Source organism: Oryctolagus cuniculus, chromosome 4, assembly GCF_051225735.1.
Source record: "Oryctolagus cuniculus isolate XC-2025 breed Fujian yellow rabbit chromosome 4, ASM5122573v1, whole genome shotgun sequence".
In the NCBI taxonomy this organism is placed as follows: Eukaryota; Metazoa; Chordata; class Mammalia; order Lagomorpha; family Leporidae; genus Oryctolagus; species Oryctolagus cuniculus.
Window position 1 is genome coordinate 80,200,883 of NC_142870.1, and position 16,996 is coordinate 80,217,878.

Below are 16,996 nucleotides of genomic sequence, written 5' to 3' on the forward strand. Positions count from 1 at the left end.
GCAACTGAAGCACAGCTTGCAGGGCAAAATGGCAGCCTGGTGGAGCCCACATTCCGAGGTGGGGTGGGAGAGAACACCAGGTCTGTGTTCAGCCTTCCCTGTGGTTTGCAGACACCAGCAGCTGTGCCACATTCTGTGTGGTCCTCACTTTCAGACAGTTCCGCATGTGTCCGCAGGGATGGCCAGTGCTGTGGAGGCAACAGTGGTCACTGTGGTCCGAAGAGGTGAATGGGAAGGATTGGGACGAGACTGGCTCTCTCCTCCCTCAGTGCTGCTTGCCTTCTGCTCCCTACACTTGTGCAGGCTCTATCTGCTTGGGAACACAGTGTTTTCCTGTTGGGGCGGGTTGAGAGAGGGAGAAAGAAATGGTGCCAAAGAAAGAAGAAATAATGAAGAGAAAGGAACACATCTATGTAATGATATTAAGTAAACCAGTGAGCATCTGGATGGGCATTGGCTCTCTGGAGGAGATGGGCTGTTGCTGGCCTGTGGACACTGCCTGTCCCCATTGAATGTTTCTGTGCAGCCAACTGAGTGGGCTGGAGGAACCAGGCCAATGGGAATAGATGTGCTTGCTTTGACCATGATGAAAGAAGGAGCCTCTGTGGATGGTTGTTTAAGGCAAAACAACAACAAAACCTACTAATAAGGCTCTCTGTCCTAGCCAATATCCTGTCTTTTCTAATTGCACTGCCACTAAAAGGCAACTCTATCGGTCTCTTGGAACATTTCATTCAACTTCTAGAAGGACTGCATTTAAACTAAGTCTCAGGAGGCTCTGTGGGAGTCAGAGAAATGAGCAGTGGTAGGCTGGGGAGCTGCAAGGAACACAGCTTGATAGGTTGAAGCCCATCTTGAGTAAGACTCCAGGCTGAATGGGGTCACCCTGGGCCTGACCCAGCGGGTGATGCTTATGTTTTTGGGTTCACTGTGTGTGGAGGAAGTGCCTGCACACATATTGTTCCTTACCAGTCCTTATTCCCTTCCCTCTGGAAATGAGGCTATGTGAAATGTTTCACTCTTGAAACCAAGTGGTATTGGGGGTGAGGGGTGGGGCGGCGGGGAATAGAGGATAGAATGGAGCCGACTTCTTTCTCCAGACCCAAGAATGGGACCTGGATTAGTGGCATTAACACCATCTCCAAACACTGTGGTTTGCATAGGATCCACATGGTCACTGTGACTTTCCGCCTCATAGTCAGGCACTCCTGCAGGGCCTCTCTGTGTAGGTCTCCTGCCCTGGAAGGCCCCCGCCCCCCACCACCAGTTCAGATTTCTCCTGATTTGTGTTAGAAAAAGCTACTTTGGCATTCTTAGGTGGGAATGGACTCTCTCTGAACCCATATCCAGGGACCAGAGTAAAAGATGAAAGGCTCTTAATCAACAAGTGACCACACTCAGACTCTTTTCTCACTCTCTACCATGGCACATCAGCACTGCCTACAGGGGCCTCCTGTGTTTCTCCAGGTCCTGCCTGACTGAAGGCTTCTATCTGTGAAGATGTCACATTTTTCCCAAGAACATTTCAGAAACTCTATTAGGGAGGGAGAAGATTGTGCCTACATGTCACTTGATCTCACCTAAGTTGTTTAACCTCTTAGAATTTGCATTTTCTCCATTATTGACTATGGAAAGTGAGCCCCGTATCACAGACCTTGCAGGGCTGTTATGAGGCATGAAGGAGATGATGGATGTGAAAGTACTTTGTGAACTGAAAAGTACTGGCCACATATGAGCTAGGGATTCTTATTACTCACTATGTAGGAGATGCTGGGTCACGTCTCTCTGGATGGTGAAGAGGGGTTGCATTCTTGTGTTAACTACCTGCTAGAGTCTTGTCCACTTAAGGTCATACAAAGTAATAGTAACAGAGCCTGAGATACAGTGTTGGTGGTGGCTCTGCTGTCCCAAGGCTGCCCTTTAGGAAGGAACCATGAGGCAGCAGTGCTGGGGCAGAAGCTGGTGGGTAGAGATTATAGTTATGCCAAATTTTGCCCTCTTCCTCATAGCTCCTGCCCCTGGACATGCCTCTTTCCCAGTCTTAGCTGTCTAAAAGTCTGTGGCCTGTCTCATCCTGGAGGCCCACATCCCCAGGAGAGCCCGATGCTCAGGGAGGCCTGCTTGCACCTGCTGCTAATGGAGACCAGGAGGCCCTGGCATGTGGGGGGGGGGCATCATTCTGCTAGGACAGTGAGGAGGCATTGCAAGCTTGGCCTGGGATGAACAAGAGCTGTGTGATCAGTGTGCACATGGCTGCTGTATTTCAGCTTAGGGAACATGGCTGTCCTAGACCTGGGGTCCCCTCAGCATTCACTTCTGTGAGTGAAGCACGACCTCAGCATGTGGGTGGCCAGCTCACTGTAAGAGTTTCTGTGCAGGGCAGGGGTTCCCTTGTCATCCTTCTACAGGCTTTAGACAGTGCCCAGGGGCTGAGGTCCCGCAGACTTTCTCACTGCCATAAGGTGAAATTGTGATGGGATATCCAGACCCTTTTGCTCATTCATTTGTCAGTTAATAATTACTCAGGTTCTTGCAAAGTTCAAGCTCCTATATTAGGTACTTTGGGGGACACAAAGGTGATTATAAAGATCTTATCTTCACGGAGTCTATAATTAAGCAAGGGAAAAGGGCCATATAAAAAAGAGAAAACACAAAGGAGAAAACATCAAGGAAAGCTGCCTACCTTGTGGCCCTTGATTAGACACTGGAAAAATTAGGAGGGATTTGGCCATGCTGGGGCTGGGGAGTTGGATGGGAATGCTCTTGGTAGAAAGAGGAGGGGTGAAGACATGGAGGTAGGAAACCATGGATGTATGGGCACATGGGGAGCTGAGGGTTTGGCAGGGGAGAAGGGCAGAAAGGTAAGGGAAAACCCTCCATCTGCCATTGCCTACCAGGTGCTCTGCCAGAAACATTGTATTCCTCTTTGGCTTTGAGCTTCAGAATACCTCTCTGGGCAAATACTCTTCCTGCCCATTTACAAGGCCAGGGAAGTATTGAGTGGTAAACAGGATTTGAACCCATGACATTACTGTGACAGAGAACCTGTGAAGAGACATAGGAAAAAATGGTCTGTGACTTTTTCCTGGTCATGTGGGTCTAGTAGTCTTGGGCAAGAAGAGCATGTGGGCTTCTCGGTGAGTCAGTGAGTCTCCCTGTCTTTTGGATTGGCCTCAGAGGCCAGGGTGGCTGAGCATCTGCCTTCCTACCCCAATCCTATTGGAGGAGGAACTGGCCTCTGCAAAGTGGGAGGCAGGGGAAGCCAGGAAGACGAGAGATACTGGAGTGAAATTTAGGATGTGGCCTTGACTGTGGGTTTTCACTCCCAAGGCCTCTTTGCAAAAGCCCTTCCTGCCTCCCTCCTCTGCACCTCTGACCTCCCCTTGGGTCCAGGCAGGCTCTGTCTGCACACGGCGTTTTTCTGCACTTGCTCCTTTGTTGCTGTGAAACGGGCTCCCAGCACAGTCAGCTTCTGTGTGGGAGGACTGGTGGCTGTCTTTGCAGGCAGGCATTTGCTTAGAGCAGGCTGCGTGTGAGCCCAGCATCGAGTGATTCTGGCCTTCTCGAGTCGGTGACGGCGGTGGGATGAAGCTCTGCCAAGGGGACTGGCTGTGAAGGATGAGTTCAGGGTGGGATGACGGACCGCTTCTGGGACCAGTGGTATCTCTGGTATCTCCGCTTGCTCCGGCTGCTGGATCGAGGTATCCTCAGTGTATGAATGCTTGCTTGTGTGTGTGTTTGCATGTGTGTGTGTATGTGTGTGTGTGTGTTTGAGAGAGACAGAGACAGAGAGACATGAAAACAGACACACACACACACACACACACACACACACACCGAAAGACACAGCAGAGAGAAGAGTAGGAGTAAGAAGGGAGAGAGAGAAGGAGGAAGGAAGGAGATAGAGACGAGTAGCAAACCCATGCAAAGTAATGAATGGCTGCTTGTTTGGGGACATGTGTGACCCAGCTGGGAATCAGGGTACAAGGCCATTTGGGGAGCATCTGTAAAAGAGGATTTCATTTCTTGCTGGATTTTTCATCAAGCTTGGTACTGTAGTCAAAGATAAGTTCAGCTCAGTCTTGCAGGGCTCTCGGTAGAACATCCTGAGAAACGATGTGAGAGGAAGAATAATCCCTGCCGGAGGAAGCTACAGGCTGAAGTCTCAGCTCTGCCACGGCCAGCTCTGTGACCTTAGGCTGATTTATGTGATCTTTCTGAGCTTGTTTCCCCATCTGTAAGATGGGCATGATAAAAACCTATTTGGCATGGTTGTTGTTGTGGAGTTGTTATGTAGCTTATGTATGTGTATAATGTCTCTCTTGGTATGCACAAGTAGGTGCTTAATAAATGATGCACACTTCTCCACAACATAAAACTATAGCACCTTTTGTCAGCTATTTGTAGATTGAGCCAGTAAATTGAGTTGTAAAAGGAAAAGGAAAGTCAGTTTTATTCCTCAGGTTAATCTGACCTTCGTACATTTCACCATCAATTATTAATATGATTAAAATCTCCTGATAATGTGACACGAACTGAGACATCCTATTGTAAAGAAAAGCCACTGTGACTTTGTTCAGTAGTTGATTTTTTGGAATGTTGAATGTTATTTTTAAAAGCTTTGGCTCCTTTAAGAAGTTCTAGCAGGAATGAGATCAAACCCCCAATGAGAAAACTGATCCTGAGGAAGTCCTGCTCCACCAAAGTGTGTTAATCTGCATCAGGGGCTGTCTCAGGTGTGCCAGGAGGTCAGTGGCACTCTATGGAAACAGAGAGCTTCCCAGAGCAGGGGGAACCAGGACCTTTATCCAAGGAGGAATCAAAGATGGAGGAAACCTGACAAGCATATGTGAAGAGCAGTCTCTCGCTGCACTGAGAAACAGACCAGTGGGAGCCCAGACTTCAGATGAGATGAGGATATTAAGGAGGGAGCCAGAACTTCATACTGGTAGAGATCACAGGCTGTGGGAAGGGCAGCGAGATCACCCACCTTCCTGTTTCCTTAGGAAAGTTACCTAGCCTCTCTGTGCCTCCTTTCCATTATTTGTACAAAGTGATGATGATGATGAAGACAACGACAATGATGACAGTACCACCAACTCAGAAGGTGGCTGTAAGGGTTAAGTAAAAGCTATAATTGAAATACTTATCCCAGTGTCTCCCCTGTACAAAGCACCCCTAAATTTTAGTTTTTTGTTACCAAGACAGTTAATTCATACTCTCCTACAAACATCTTGGAAGACAGGAACAGGTGGTATGTAATAACTGGGAACTGGGAAAAGTCCAATTAAGAATTGTTAGAGGCTTAGAGATAATTTATACTTATGGGAATTAAAGCAAGATTCAAACTGGCATGTGATGCTTAATTATAAGAAGAAAGCCTCAATGTTAATGTATGAGCTATAATAATACTAATTTATTTGTTTTTTTTTTTTAATAAAATGCTTGAATCCATGAATTGCAAATTTAGGTTCAAGTTCTGGCTTCATTACTTCCTATCTGTTCTTGAACAAATGATTTGCCCTCAGTTTTCAACCGAAAAATGGGTATTAATAATAATACTACCTATGTAATAGAATCTTGGGGAAATTTATTATGCTAATGTTCATGTAAAATGTCAGGCATAATGAATTTATGGATTGACAGATTAACCTGTGCCCTGAATTGCAAAAGTTTATTACAAGACTTGTCTGTTCTTCCACGCATGTTTGATTACCACATATGGCTGCAATTTGAAAGTTTATGGTCTTTCATAAACAGTGTCTCTCGAGATTTGCTGAATGTGACGCTTTAGATTAGCAGCTCCTGACTGTGGAGGGCATCTGATTTCCAAACCTTTGGGACTTGGGTATTGATTATATTTCCCAGTTGTAGTTAATGGGCAGGACACTGTTATATGAAGGTACTTCAGAAAATTCATGGAAAATGAAATTAAAAAATAAATTTACCTTTGTGCAAAAAAATTGAAATCCACACACAGTTTTTGCACAATACACATTTCTATGAACTTTTTGAAGACTGCTATATGCATGGATTTGAATTTTTTCTGCACCCAAATTAACTTTTATCTCATTACTCACAAACCTGTTGAAGTTCTCTTATACCTCTCCGTATATGAATACTCGCATTCATATTCAAGCAGAATTTGGGGGTATTGCAACTTTAGTAACTAATGTTAGCTAATATTGTATAGAAAATGATATGCTTTAAAGTGGCATGCTAGACTAAGCTGGATAATAGGGGGTGCTCAATAGCTACTTGCTGAATGAATGAATGATGAGGAGCAGTGAACAAATTTTCCTTAGATCTCTCTTTAATATTTCAGAATTTAACATCCTTTATCTGTTTTAAGATTTTATATCACTCTTATCATTGTCATAGCTTGTGTCATCTTGAAAGTTATAGGCCTCAAAAAATGAGGAGGGAGTAAGATAAAAGAAGTGGAAAACGATGAGTTTGGGCTAGGAAATTGAAATAATTAACAAGCCATGTGCTAACCTGAGTCATTTGGTTGGCTGTGACTAGAGGATAAATGAGTCTGATTTGATATACCTAGGAAAATGGAGGAAACATTAGCACACATCGTGAAGCAGAAAATAATCTTTACAAAGAAATAACAGTGCATGCTTGTTGATTGCAGACTAATGGTTGGTCTGTCCCATTGTAGTTCAGCTAAGGGTAAGGATTTAAAAAATAAAATATATTGTTTTCAGGGCTAACCTTAACTCTATGCAGAGATTTATATGATCATGGACAGCCATCTTGCTCACATGTTACATTTTGGTGATTCATTTTCATTGATAGCAGATGCTGTTTTTACAGTGTTTGTTCCTGGGCATTTGTCAGCTCTGCTGATTGCATTCTGTGCTTACAGACGATGACTTAAGGAGATGGTTCCCATGCAGGGGAAGAGCTCATACAGAAAAGGAAAAGGAGGTGTCCATAAAAGAAGTAATACTGTTTTTTTTTGTTGCTGAGTTCTGGTGAATTCATAGGTACCTGAGAAGTAAGGTGTGGTTTACATTCCTTGTTTATGTGTATTTTGGGGAGGCTAGTGAGAGAAATGTGAAAGACTGAGTGAGGCTCTATACTCAATGGGCATCAGGTGGTATTTCCCTGTATGTGGGAATGTCCACCACTGGTAGTAGGCGAGGTGGTTTTAGGTGACTTACAATGTTGCTTGGGCCTTTCTTGCTGATCACTGCTGACTTGGTCAACACCTGTTTCTATTGGGCTGTCCATCTCCTGTCCCCACCCCATCCAGCACAGGTCCTCCTTATCCCCAGCCGTTCTTCAGCTGTCCCTTTGTTCTGACCTCTGACCTCTCTCATACCCTCCTACCAGCCCTGCTTGGGCCTCATGTTTTTCCTTCTTTGCTTCTGGCCCCAGATGTCTCTCCTCCTTGTCCCCTCGGCTCCTATGCCTCATGGTGTTCCTCCTATGCCTGCTGCTCTTCTCAGGGCACAGCCTCATACTGCCTGCTGCTGTCATCTCATTCCCTGGCATTCTTCTACTGTTCTCTAACCCATCTCCAATCTTGTATCTCTTTCCACCTCTTTACTGGGCCAGTGTGCCTTGTGGCTTGTGGGTCTCCAGCTCCACAACCACCCTGTGACTTCCCTGCCTTCTAACCCTGAATTCCTTTTCTCCTGTTGCTCTTACCTCATTATGTCATTACCCCCAGTCCACTATTTTCTTTTAAAAATTAAATTCAAAAAAAAAAAAAAAAGGCAGAGTTGACTTAAAACACTACCAGTAGGCCGGCACCGTGGTGCATTGGATTGATCCTCTGCCTGCGGCACTGGCATCCCATGTGGGTGCCGGTTCTGGTCCTGGTTGCTCCTCTTCCAGTCCAGCTCTCTGCTGTGGCCTGGGATGGCAGTGGAGGATGGCCCAAGTGCTTGGGAGACTGGGAGGAGGAGGCACCTGGCTCCTGGCTTCGGATTGGCATAGCTCTGGCCATTGAAGCCGTTTGGGGAGTGGATCAGCGGAAGGAAGACCTCTCTCTCTGTCTCTCACTGTCTGTGACTCTGCTTGTCAAATAAATAAATAAATAAACACTACCAGTGACATCGCAGTGTGGGAGTTACATGGCGGTGATAGAAGTACAGAAGTGACTGATGTTTGGGGAATGTAGGGGTATGCTGGGTTTACAACACAGGTTTTAGACTGCTGACCTGTTTGGTGCTTTGTCTACATTCCTGTAACTACCAAAAAGTACTTAGGACTTGGGATCAGAAATCAACTGGTTCTCATCCTTCAGTGCATTGGAATCATCTGGGAGCTCTTAGAAAACACAGTGTTCAGTTCCTTCCAACAGTCCCCCCTCCCCAGCCCCCACCCCGCTGAACTAGAACTGCTGGAAAGGGGACAGGATATGGATATTTTTAAGATTCTGTAGGTGATTCTAGTGGCAGCCAGGGTGGGGAGCTGCTCCTTGCTCTCCTTTAGTAAGAAAGCCAGAGCGAACAGGCAGGAACGACTCTTGGGAAATGTAACAAACAAAAGAGACAATAAGTGGATGTAGTAAACACAAGAGTAAACATAAGGATGTACTAAGGTACAGAATGCGAAAGAACACAGTCCTTTGGGAACAGTTCATGTAAACTTCCTTCAGAAACCTCAACTTCAACTGTTTTCTATTACTACCTAAGTAAACCTTGACTTTCCTTCATATTACAAGGGAAAAAAAATTTGCCCATGCTCCAGGAGGTTGTCTGGCCCCAGTTTGCTTTGGGTTTTTCACTTTAAGTTCTAGCTGTATAGAGTTTTGCAGATGGAGATGGTGGTTAGCCACTGTAGGTGTCAAAAACCTTTCCTTGGCACTGGTGCTGTGGCGTAGCACGTAGAGCTGCCACCTGCAGTGCCGGCATCCCATATGGGTGCTGGTTCAAGTCCTGGCTGCTCTACTTCCAATCTAGCTCTCTGCTATGGCCTGGGAGAGCAGTGGAGGCCCAAGTCTTTGGGCCCCTGCACCAGCGTGGGAGACCTGGAGGAAGATCCTGGCTCCTGGCTTCAGATTGGCGCAGCTCCGGCCGTTGTGACCAGTTGGGGAGTGAAAAGATAGAGACTTCTCTCTCTACCTCTCTCTGCCTTTCCTCCCTCTGTGTAACTCTGACTTTCAAATAAATAAACAAATCTTAAAAAAAAAAAAAAAAACAACTTTCCTCACCTGCCTAGTATGACTCATTCTAGACAAGAGACTCTGTCCCATCATCATTAGGGGAAGAAAAATCTCTCTTCCTTAAGGAAAGATGGGAGGGGAGGAGAGTAACTGCCCACCTGCCTTCATGGTGCTGGGCTTTTCACTAAAGTTCACTTCTCCCTGACTGGCCATTCTTTGTTGTCTCACCCTTCAGATTTTCTAAAGCTCCTAATCCAGTGGTTGATTCTGCCCGGGGACAGTGCGGGATCAAGAGGCAGCTGGGCTGTGTGGCCATGGTCATGAGGGTGCCCTAGTCTTTGTGCTTGCTTCCTCTTTGGTCTTAGCCTTAATGATGCCTGCAGCCTTCTTCCTGGCCATTGGCTTCCTGTCAGCAACAGATGTCCTGCCTTTGGCATGTTTGCTGCTCAGTCAGATGTGCTGTCTCTGTGTTTACCATCCACTTGTGGCTGGTCCCCAGCCTGCCGTGGACTCTGGGTACCACCTTTGTGTGGCCTGCCTTGTTCTTGTTAGCTGCCATATATGTGTGCCTTCTGAGGCCAATCTTTATGACTTGTTTCTTCCCTCCTGTAGTCAGTAGCAAAAAGAAGAGAAAAACGCACAGTAGTATGTGTATGGGAAGTATATTGGGAGATTCTCCTGTGCTGGGATTTTTCTAATTAGAGGCGTTTAGGCTGTAATCACCTTCCCATTTGAGCTGAATATTCATTTAGTACATAAAAAAGTCACTTTAACTTAGCCTTTTAAGTCACAAATATATACCTATTATAGCTATTTAATTGACTTTTGGCACAAGATCACTTTCCTGAAGGGACCAGGCTTCTTGTCTAATAAACAGTTTCAGCACAGGACTGCTTGAAACATGATCACAGAACAGTTCCTTGTTGTTCCACACCAGAGCCCTCCCAGCAATCTTCATCTTTTCTGGGTTTCCTCTTCAATTGCCTAAAGCCTCCCTTCTTGCAGTTAATCCACATTCTTCACTTTTCAAACCTCTTGACCCCTATGTCCACTGGAAAAAGCTCCCCTGGCTAATCATACCTGCTTCTGTTCAGGGACACATGGGGACTTAGGTGTTAAGACTAGTGTTAATAGTACACATCTCATGATATTATAAGCATTGAAGGAGTTGGTATGTGTGACTGGTGCCTGGCACCAGTAAGTACTCAGTAAATGTGTGCTTGTCCTCAGGATTTCTGTGGTTATTGGAGAGCTTAGTTGCTTCTGATGGGTCATTTCTTTCTATTTTGAGTGGAACTGCCCTGAGGGCAGGTCCTTTTTCCCACCATCCAATTGTATTCTCACCTAGGAATCTAGTTCAACATTGTATCCTAATAAATGACTTTGGCTAGCAGAGTATCTGAACTCTCCAGGGAAGAAGAGAAATGTAATGATTTGATAACCAAATATCTTACCTGCTTTGGTCCTCATTATGCCTCTCTGAGGTAGGCCACATTAGTTACCATTTCACAGACAGGAAACAGCTACATAGAGGTTAAGTATGCTAAGACAAAAATCAAGATTCAGGACCCTTGGCTCCTGTCTATATGCTGTTTCCTGTTCCTGTCACCATATCAGTGGGGAGACCCCTCATCCCTCTTTTCTGTATATGTGTTAAACTGGGTACCCAGCCACAGTCTCTGCACTCCCTCTCCTCCATGAGCAGACAGTAGAGTGTATCACGGAGGTGTCTTATCTGTAGTGTGAGATCACCAGACAGGATGTATCTAGGCCAAGTCCTGGGGGAAGGACACTGATAGCTGCTCTGTGAGGTCTCGGTGTGGTGTTTCCATCCAGTGGGGTGGAGGTTACAGTGATGTGAGAACAGTAAAGCAGCACTTCCCTGCATGTGGCATGGCCTCCCAGGACCTGTTCTTCTATTGTGACATATTCAGTGATTGCTGAGAGCTGAGGGGCACTGGGACAACTGTGTCCCCGGACAGTCAGAAAGCCAGTTCAGTTCCCAGGATAAGTGAGACGTTTGTTCTTCCTCTTGTTGGTGGAGGTGGCTTGTTACCAAAGAAACTGTCAAAGCATTAAGTTTGTTTGTTATTATTAGAGACGGTAGTGCTAATATCTACTTAAGGCCCAGAAATTGCAGGGAGCATTAAGGGGGTGAGGATAGGATTCTTGCCTGCAGGGGGCTTACAATTCAAACTCCTGAAAGGATCCTGAAACACCAAGAACCAACAGTAACCTCTGATTTCAGTCTCTTTTGGTCCCTCTATTAAATGAGGGAGGACTTAAAAAAACCTATTCTAGCTCTCATTTCATGATTCCATGTAGATAACACCAGCAACACCTACAATATATTAATGTGATGCCACAAGATACTATTACATGTTGAATTGCTAAATGAATGCTATGAATTCACAAGAGGGAGAAATAATTGGGTCGGAATGAAGGAAGAGATAATAATTCAACAAATGTCTTCTGAGGACCTACTCTGGTTTATCCTATTCAGGGCTCTGAGAAGGCTGTACTGAAGAAGAGGGTGTTAATTTGGTGGAGCAAACAGACAAAACCAGGTAATACAATAGATAATACAGTAACCGACTATATAGGATAGAACTGAGTTAAGCTTTAGTAGTACTTAAGAATAGAAGAATAGAAGTCAGACAGTACAGGGTATACTTGGGAAATGATGACTAGATCAGATTTCCTGGAGCATCTTTTGTGGTAAGGGTTAAGTACAGAGAGAAGTTGGGACTGCTTTGTGAAGATTCTTGCTTCTATGTCAGGTTAAAAGCAAATAGTGGCAGGGAAATAGCGCTTAATTTTTAAAAAAGGTAGTGACTAATACCCATAGAGCAGGCAGTATAGTAGGTACTGGGAATACAAAGAAGTATAGTATGAGATGCTTATAAAGAGGACACTCAGATGTATTAAGAAATACAACACAACTGGCAAGTGCAATTACCTAGGGCTGCATCGGATCACATAGGATGGAATACTAATTGCCTGGAGGAGTTGGGAAATTATGTGTATCTTCCCAGAATATCTTATGCGGGATGAACAGGAGTGTGCTTGGAGAAGGAGTTGATATCAGACATTCTAGTAGCTAAGGCAAGTGCAGAGGCACAGAAAGGGTTGAAGGGTATGGGTAGCTAAAGAAGTGGGGTAAGTTCAGTGTATTAGGGAGGTGAGGCACAACAATTGACACTTCCATGCTTAGGTTTTCCTGGAAGAGTAGCAAAGTTACATTAAACGTCTGAAAGGGGGTTGGATTGGGTTTTGTGTGTAAAAGTCTGAAAGGAGGTTGGATTGGGTATTGTGGGTAAAGGGATTTAGAAACTTTGAGGTTTAGATGATCACAAGTGTCCAATTCCTTCCTGCAGCTGAAGCATGTCTATGATCCTAGGGGAAGTGAGGGCAGGAAATGCATGATTTTGGGTCATCTGCCTAGAAGTGATAGTGAAACTGATACTAGCCCAGGGAAGACAGTATAAAGAGAAATGAGAATAGGGTAGACAGTGCTCAGAAAGGGTGACCTAGGGAGACAGGTTCAGAGGGTTGAGAAGAATATCCCAAAGGGTAGGAAAGAGGAGAGCCCCAGGTTATGGTAACTCATGATAACTTCATGGAACAGAGGAGAAGGAACAGTTAGGGATCTCCATCTTTCGGGAGATGGGGCAGTGTTGAGGATTTTGGTGACAGAAGGCATTAGTGACTACTTACAGCATTGTTTCAGTGCCTCAAGGGGAAAGCAGATTGCAGTGGGAGGAGGTGGTGAAGATGAGGCAGCAGCGAGCACATATTGTTTGTTTGAAAAATATGTCAGAAAATGCAAGGTAAAAATAGAATGGTGGTTGGTGAAATCTTAGGGTCAAGTGATTTTGTTAAAGAAGAGAGGCCTGAATGTATCTGAGACTGGGGGAGGGGATCAGGGACAGAAGCTTGAAAATGATCAACAGCAATGGATTTATTAATCTATTCAATAAATATTCATTGGGTGCTGACAACGAATCCAAGCATTCCAGGCACTGTGCTATTTGCTGTGGATACAACATGAATAAGGCATAAAGACTTCATGAAGTTTACATTCTGGAGAGTGAGGCAGACAATACACAAGTCAAGCAACAGTTGATTTATAATAACAGCTTGTGGTAAGTGCTGTAAAGTGCAGCAATGGCCTGGAGGAGGTAGGAATGGTTGAATAAAGAGCACAGATGGAAGTGGTAGACTGGAGGAGGAGGAACACTTCCTCTGTGAGGAGGAAGGAAGGAGGAGTGCTTAGAAAATGATTTGTAAGTAGATACAAAGGCAAAATGAGGAAATACAGTTCAGAAGATCAATGTCATGGGCTGAGACTGAAGGGTGTGATAGTTCAAGACCTTCGCTAGGTCCTCCTCTGCTGTATTCACACTTCCAGACACCTTGTGACGTACAGGGTGATATTCTCATTGATGGATGAGATAATTGAGGGAACAGAGAGGACTCATGATTAGAAAGCACAGGGACAAGAGGGAGGATCATCTGGATATGATCTCACTGACTGCATCACCAAGAGCTACCAAGAGAGGACCAGTCTTTTCTCCCTCATCATAGGCAGAACTGTATGTGGGACCCTGCAAGAGACCCAATTGGAGTGGGCATGACTTTGTAATGCTTTAAGGAATGGTGAGCCAAATGATCGAATGATCAAGGTACGTATTTTTAAGTACACTAACTTTAGGAGTATTGGGATTTTTAAGGATTTATATAAGCAAGAGGAAAGGGCATTCAGAATGAGAGAAAATGCAGTCAATACATTGTAAAGATTCAGAGGAAAGATGTAGTTAAGAGAAGGCTGGGCTTGATCTGGTAAAAGGAGAGTTTACTGGTTCATAAGATAATATTGGGCCCAACAATATTGATGGAAAACAAAGAAGAAGTTTGTGGTTCTTACACTCCTTATCTCAGTCATTGTATCCACAACAAAATAAGAAAGATACATATTTTTAAAAATATTTATTCATTTACTAGAAAGAGTTACACACAGAGAGAAGGAGAGACAGAGAAAGAGAGGTCTTCCATCCGCCGGTTCACTCCCCAATTGGCCACAATGGCTGGAGCTGTGCTAATCTGAAGCCAAGAGCTTCTTCCAGGTCTCCCATATGGGTGCAGGGGCCCAAGGACTTGGGCCATCTTCTATTGCTTTCCCAGGCCATAGCAGAAAGCTGGATTGGAAGTGGAGCGCCAAGACTCAAACTGGTGCCCATATGGGATGCTGGCACTGCTGGCAGCACCTTTACCCGCTATGCCACAGCACCAGTCCCGAAAGATACATATTTATAAGAGACTCTCATTTAAGAGATGAGGAAACTGAAGCCCAAAGAGAGGATATCACTTCCCAATGTCATTCACTTAGGTATTGGCTGAGCCAGATATGAACCCAGAATGAAAAACTCCATGTTTAGGCTGCATCCCATTGTATTCCCCTGTGATTTCAACTCAGTTCTACTTGTTATAATGTGCTCAGCTACTCTGATGAAGTCATTGCATATAGAGGTACGGGCATACAGGAGAATTCAAGGGTTTGAGGGTTGTCTAGTTGGATTCAGCTTTGTAAGGCTCCAAGTAAATTTTCCAAGAAGCCCCCAGCACAGGATTATATTTCTTTCTCCATCTTTCTTTGTTATTGTCATGAAAAATAAATTGTGAAGTTGGAAGTGGCACCTCCTGGCTTCCCTGGGCTACCGTAGAATTGTGCTCTAAGGAACCCAGCCCAGGGTAAAGGTGGAGGAGTGGCTTCCTCATAAACGCAGGCAGAAGAATTGGCATGGGGCTTTTCATCTACATTCATGCTAAATGAAATCTGTTAGATGGAATAATGAGCTCCATATTTTATAGACTATTTTAAGCCTGTCTCAAAATAAAGTGCAGGGCTAGGGGTGGAGGAAGGACGTAAGTCTTGGAGACAAAATGCCATAGCTTACTCATCAGTGTTTTTATTTTAATGATCCCAACCCCAGTACAAGTCCCTCAGTGACACTGTAATGGAAACCACATTTTTTTTTTTCCTGCTGGAAGTTTCAGGATGAACAAGTCAAATACTTCAAGATGTAATTAAGGTTACAAATTCCCATTCCTGGTAATATATAGACCTTTTACCCAGGGGCCCAACTGGAGATAGTGTGGTTGGAAAGCAATTGAGTTTATAGAGACATTTCTTCTGCTAGTCTCTAAGCTTTGCTTCTATGTCCCTTCCCCTGCACCACTGCATCATCCCTAGGAGAAATAAATCAACACATAAATTAGTAAGAACACTGGTGTTGACTCCTTCCATGCCACAGGGAGAGAATCCAAGACGGTTGCTGCTGTGTCTGCAGGAGGCTGGACCAGGCTGGTGGAGGCAGTGCACACAAAGCAGGAAGGGCAGCCAGTGTGCTGGGGATAAGTGCGCAGTGTTATCATTAGGTATGGAAAGAGGCAGGGAATGTTCTTCACGTTACAGGCTGGAAAATCCAGCTCATAGGAAGGTTTTGAGTCCCTAAAAAGCAAGGCAGCCCTTCTGAGTTTGGATGTGATAGGTTGAGAGCTCTTTCAGTTTGGGTCTCCTTTGCCTTGACAGACTTTCTGAACCTGCAGAGATCAAAGTTGAGAAACTTGGCATGGCCAACCTGATTACGTGGGCTTTTTCCCCCCATCTTGAACACCTGGAATACATAAGATAGTGAGGGCCCCTCAAGCATGCATGCACAAACTCTTTCTGACCAATTGTAGTGCAATCTTATGCTTGTAGAGCAGGCTGTAGTTAGGAGATGGAACAAAGGAAAAACCAGGATGTTTGTCTCTGGCTGCTTTGATCCCATACTCTGCCCCTTGGGGTGGTGATGCTGGAATTGACCAGGGTGAGACCCAGCTGGGCACTCCACTTGACTTTTTTTAGCGATCATATCATTGCCACATTTCTCTTCTTACCACCCTACCACCAAGGCCAAATAGTCATGTTAATAATATCTCCTTCAGGAAGATGTATGAGGGAACTTCAAAGAGTCTGTGATAAAATGGAATTAAAATGTAAATTTATGTTGGTGCAAAAAAGTAAAAATCCATGCATAGTTTTTTCATAATACACATTTCCATGAACTTCTGAAGATACCCTTATGTTAGTGCACTTAAAGTTTTTAAAAATTTATTTGGGAGGAAAAGAGGCAGAGAGAGAGCGAGAGCAAGAGCGAGAGCATTCCTTTCTGCTAATTTATTCCCCAAATGCCTGCAACAGTTGGTGCTGAGTTGAAGCTGAAGCTAGGAGCCAGGAACACAATCCAGGTCTCCTATGAGGGTACTGGGAATTCAACTACTCCAGCCATCACTGCTGCCTCACAGGATCTGATTTAGTAGGAAGCTGGAGTTAGGAATCAAAGCTGTGGATTGAACTCGAGTACTCAAGTGGGACACAGACATCTTATCCAATAGGCTAAATACCCACTTCAATTAGTACACTCTTGACTTACCCAGCTAGCAACCAGTTAAATACTTCTTTGAGTCTCAGTTTTCTGGTTCAGAGAGTTAGGGTAATATTTGTCTGTGGTAGTGATTAATGCTATTCAGTACATATTTATAACTCTCTACATTCTGGATACACAGTAAGGTTACACTTTCCTATACCTTTGACCATGTGACTTACTTTGGCCAATAAAATGTGAGCAGACATCAAGCTGTTTCATGTCCAAGTCGAAGCTTTAAAATTTTTAAAGTATGAGAATATGCCATGAAGTAAATAGGAAATGGACATTATGTAAAAATTATACATAGATTTCCAAATTTTTGTACGAAAATAAATGTTTTTAAGATTTATTTATTTGAAAGGCATAGTAACAGAGAAAGCGAGAGGGAAAGGTGGAGAGA

General features: G+C 44.5%; 1 protein-coding gene across 37 annotated transcripts in view; it reads left to right on the plus strand.

Annotated features, from left to right (window-relative positions):
- Nucleotides 1–16,996, plus strand: part of KALRN (kalirin RhoGEF kinase) — a 777,940-nt gene that overhangs the window by 117,616 nt on the left and 643,328 nt on the right. For 2 of the 37 annotated variants that reach the window (XM_051859229.3, XM_051859232.3), the window contains exon 1: nucleotides 3,430–3,701. The exons of 31 other annotated variants lie outside the window; for them this stretch is intronic. In XM_051859229.3, coding sequence (XP_051715189.3) covers nucleotides 3,635–3,701 — 67 coding nt within the window. In that variant the 5' untranslated portion in view covers nucleotides 3,430–3,634. Of the gene's footprint in view, nucleotides 1–3,428; nucleotides 3,702–16,996 lie in introns of those variants that run through there. 4 more of the 37 variants (XM_089331836.1, XM_051859231.3, XM_051859245.3 and 1 more) reach the window with 4 other exon arrangements.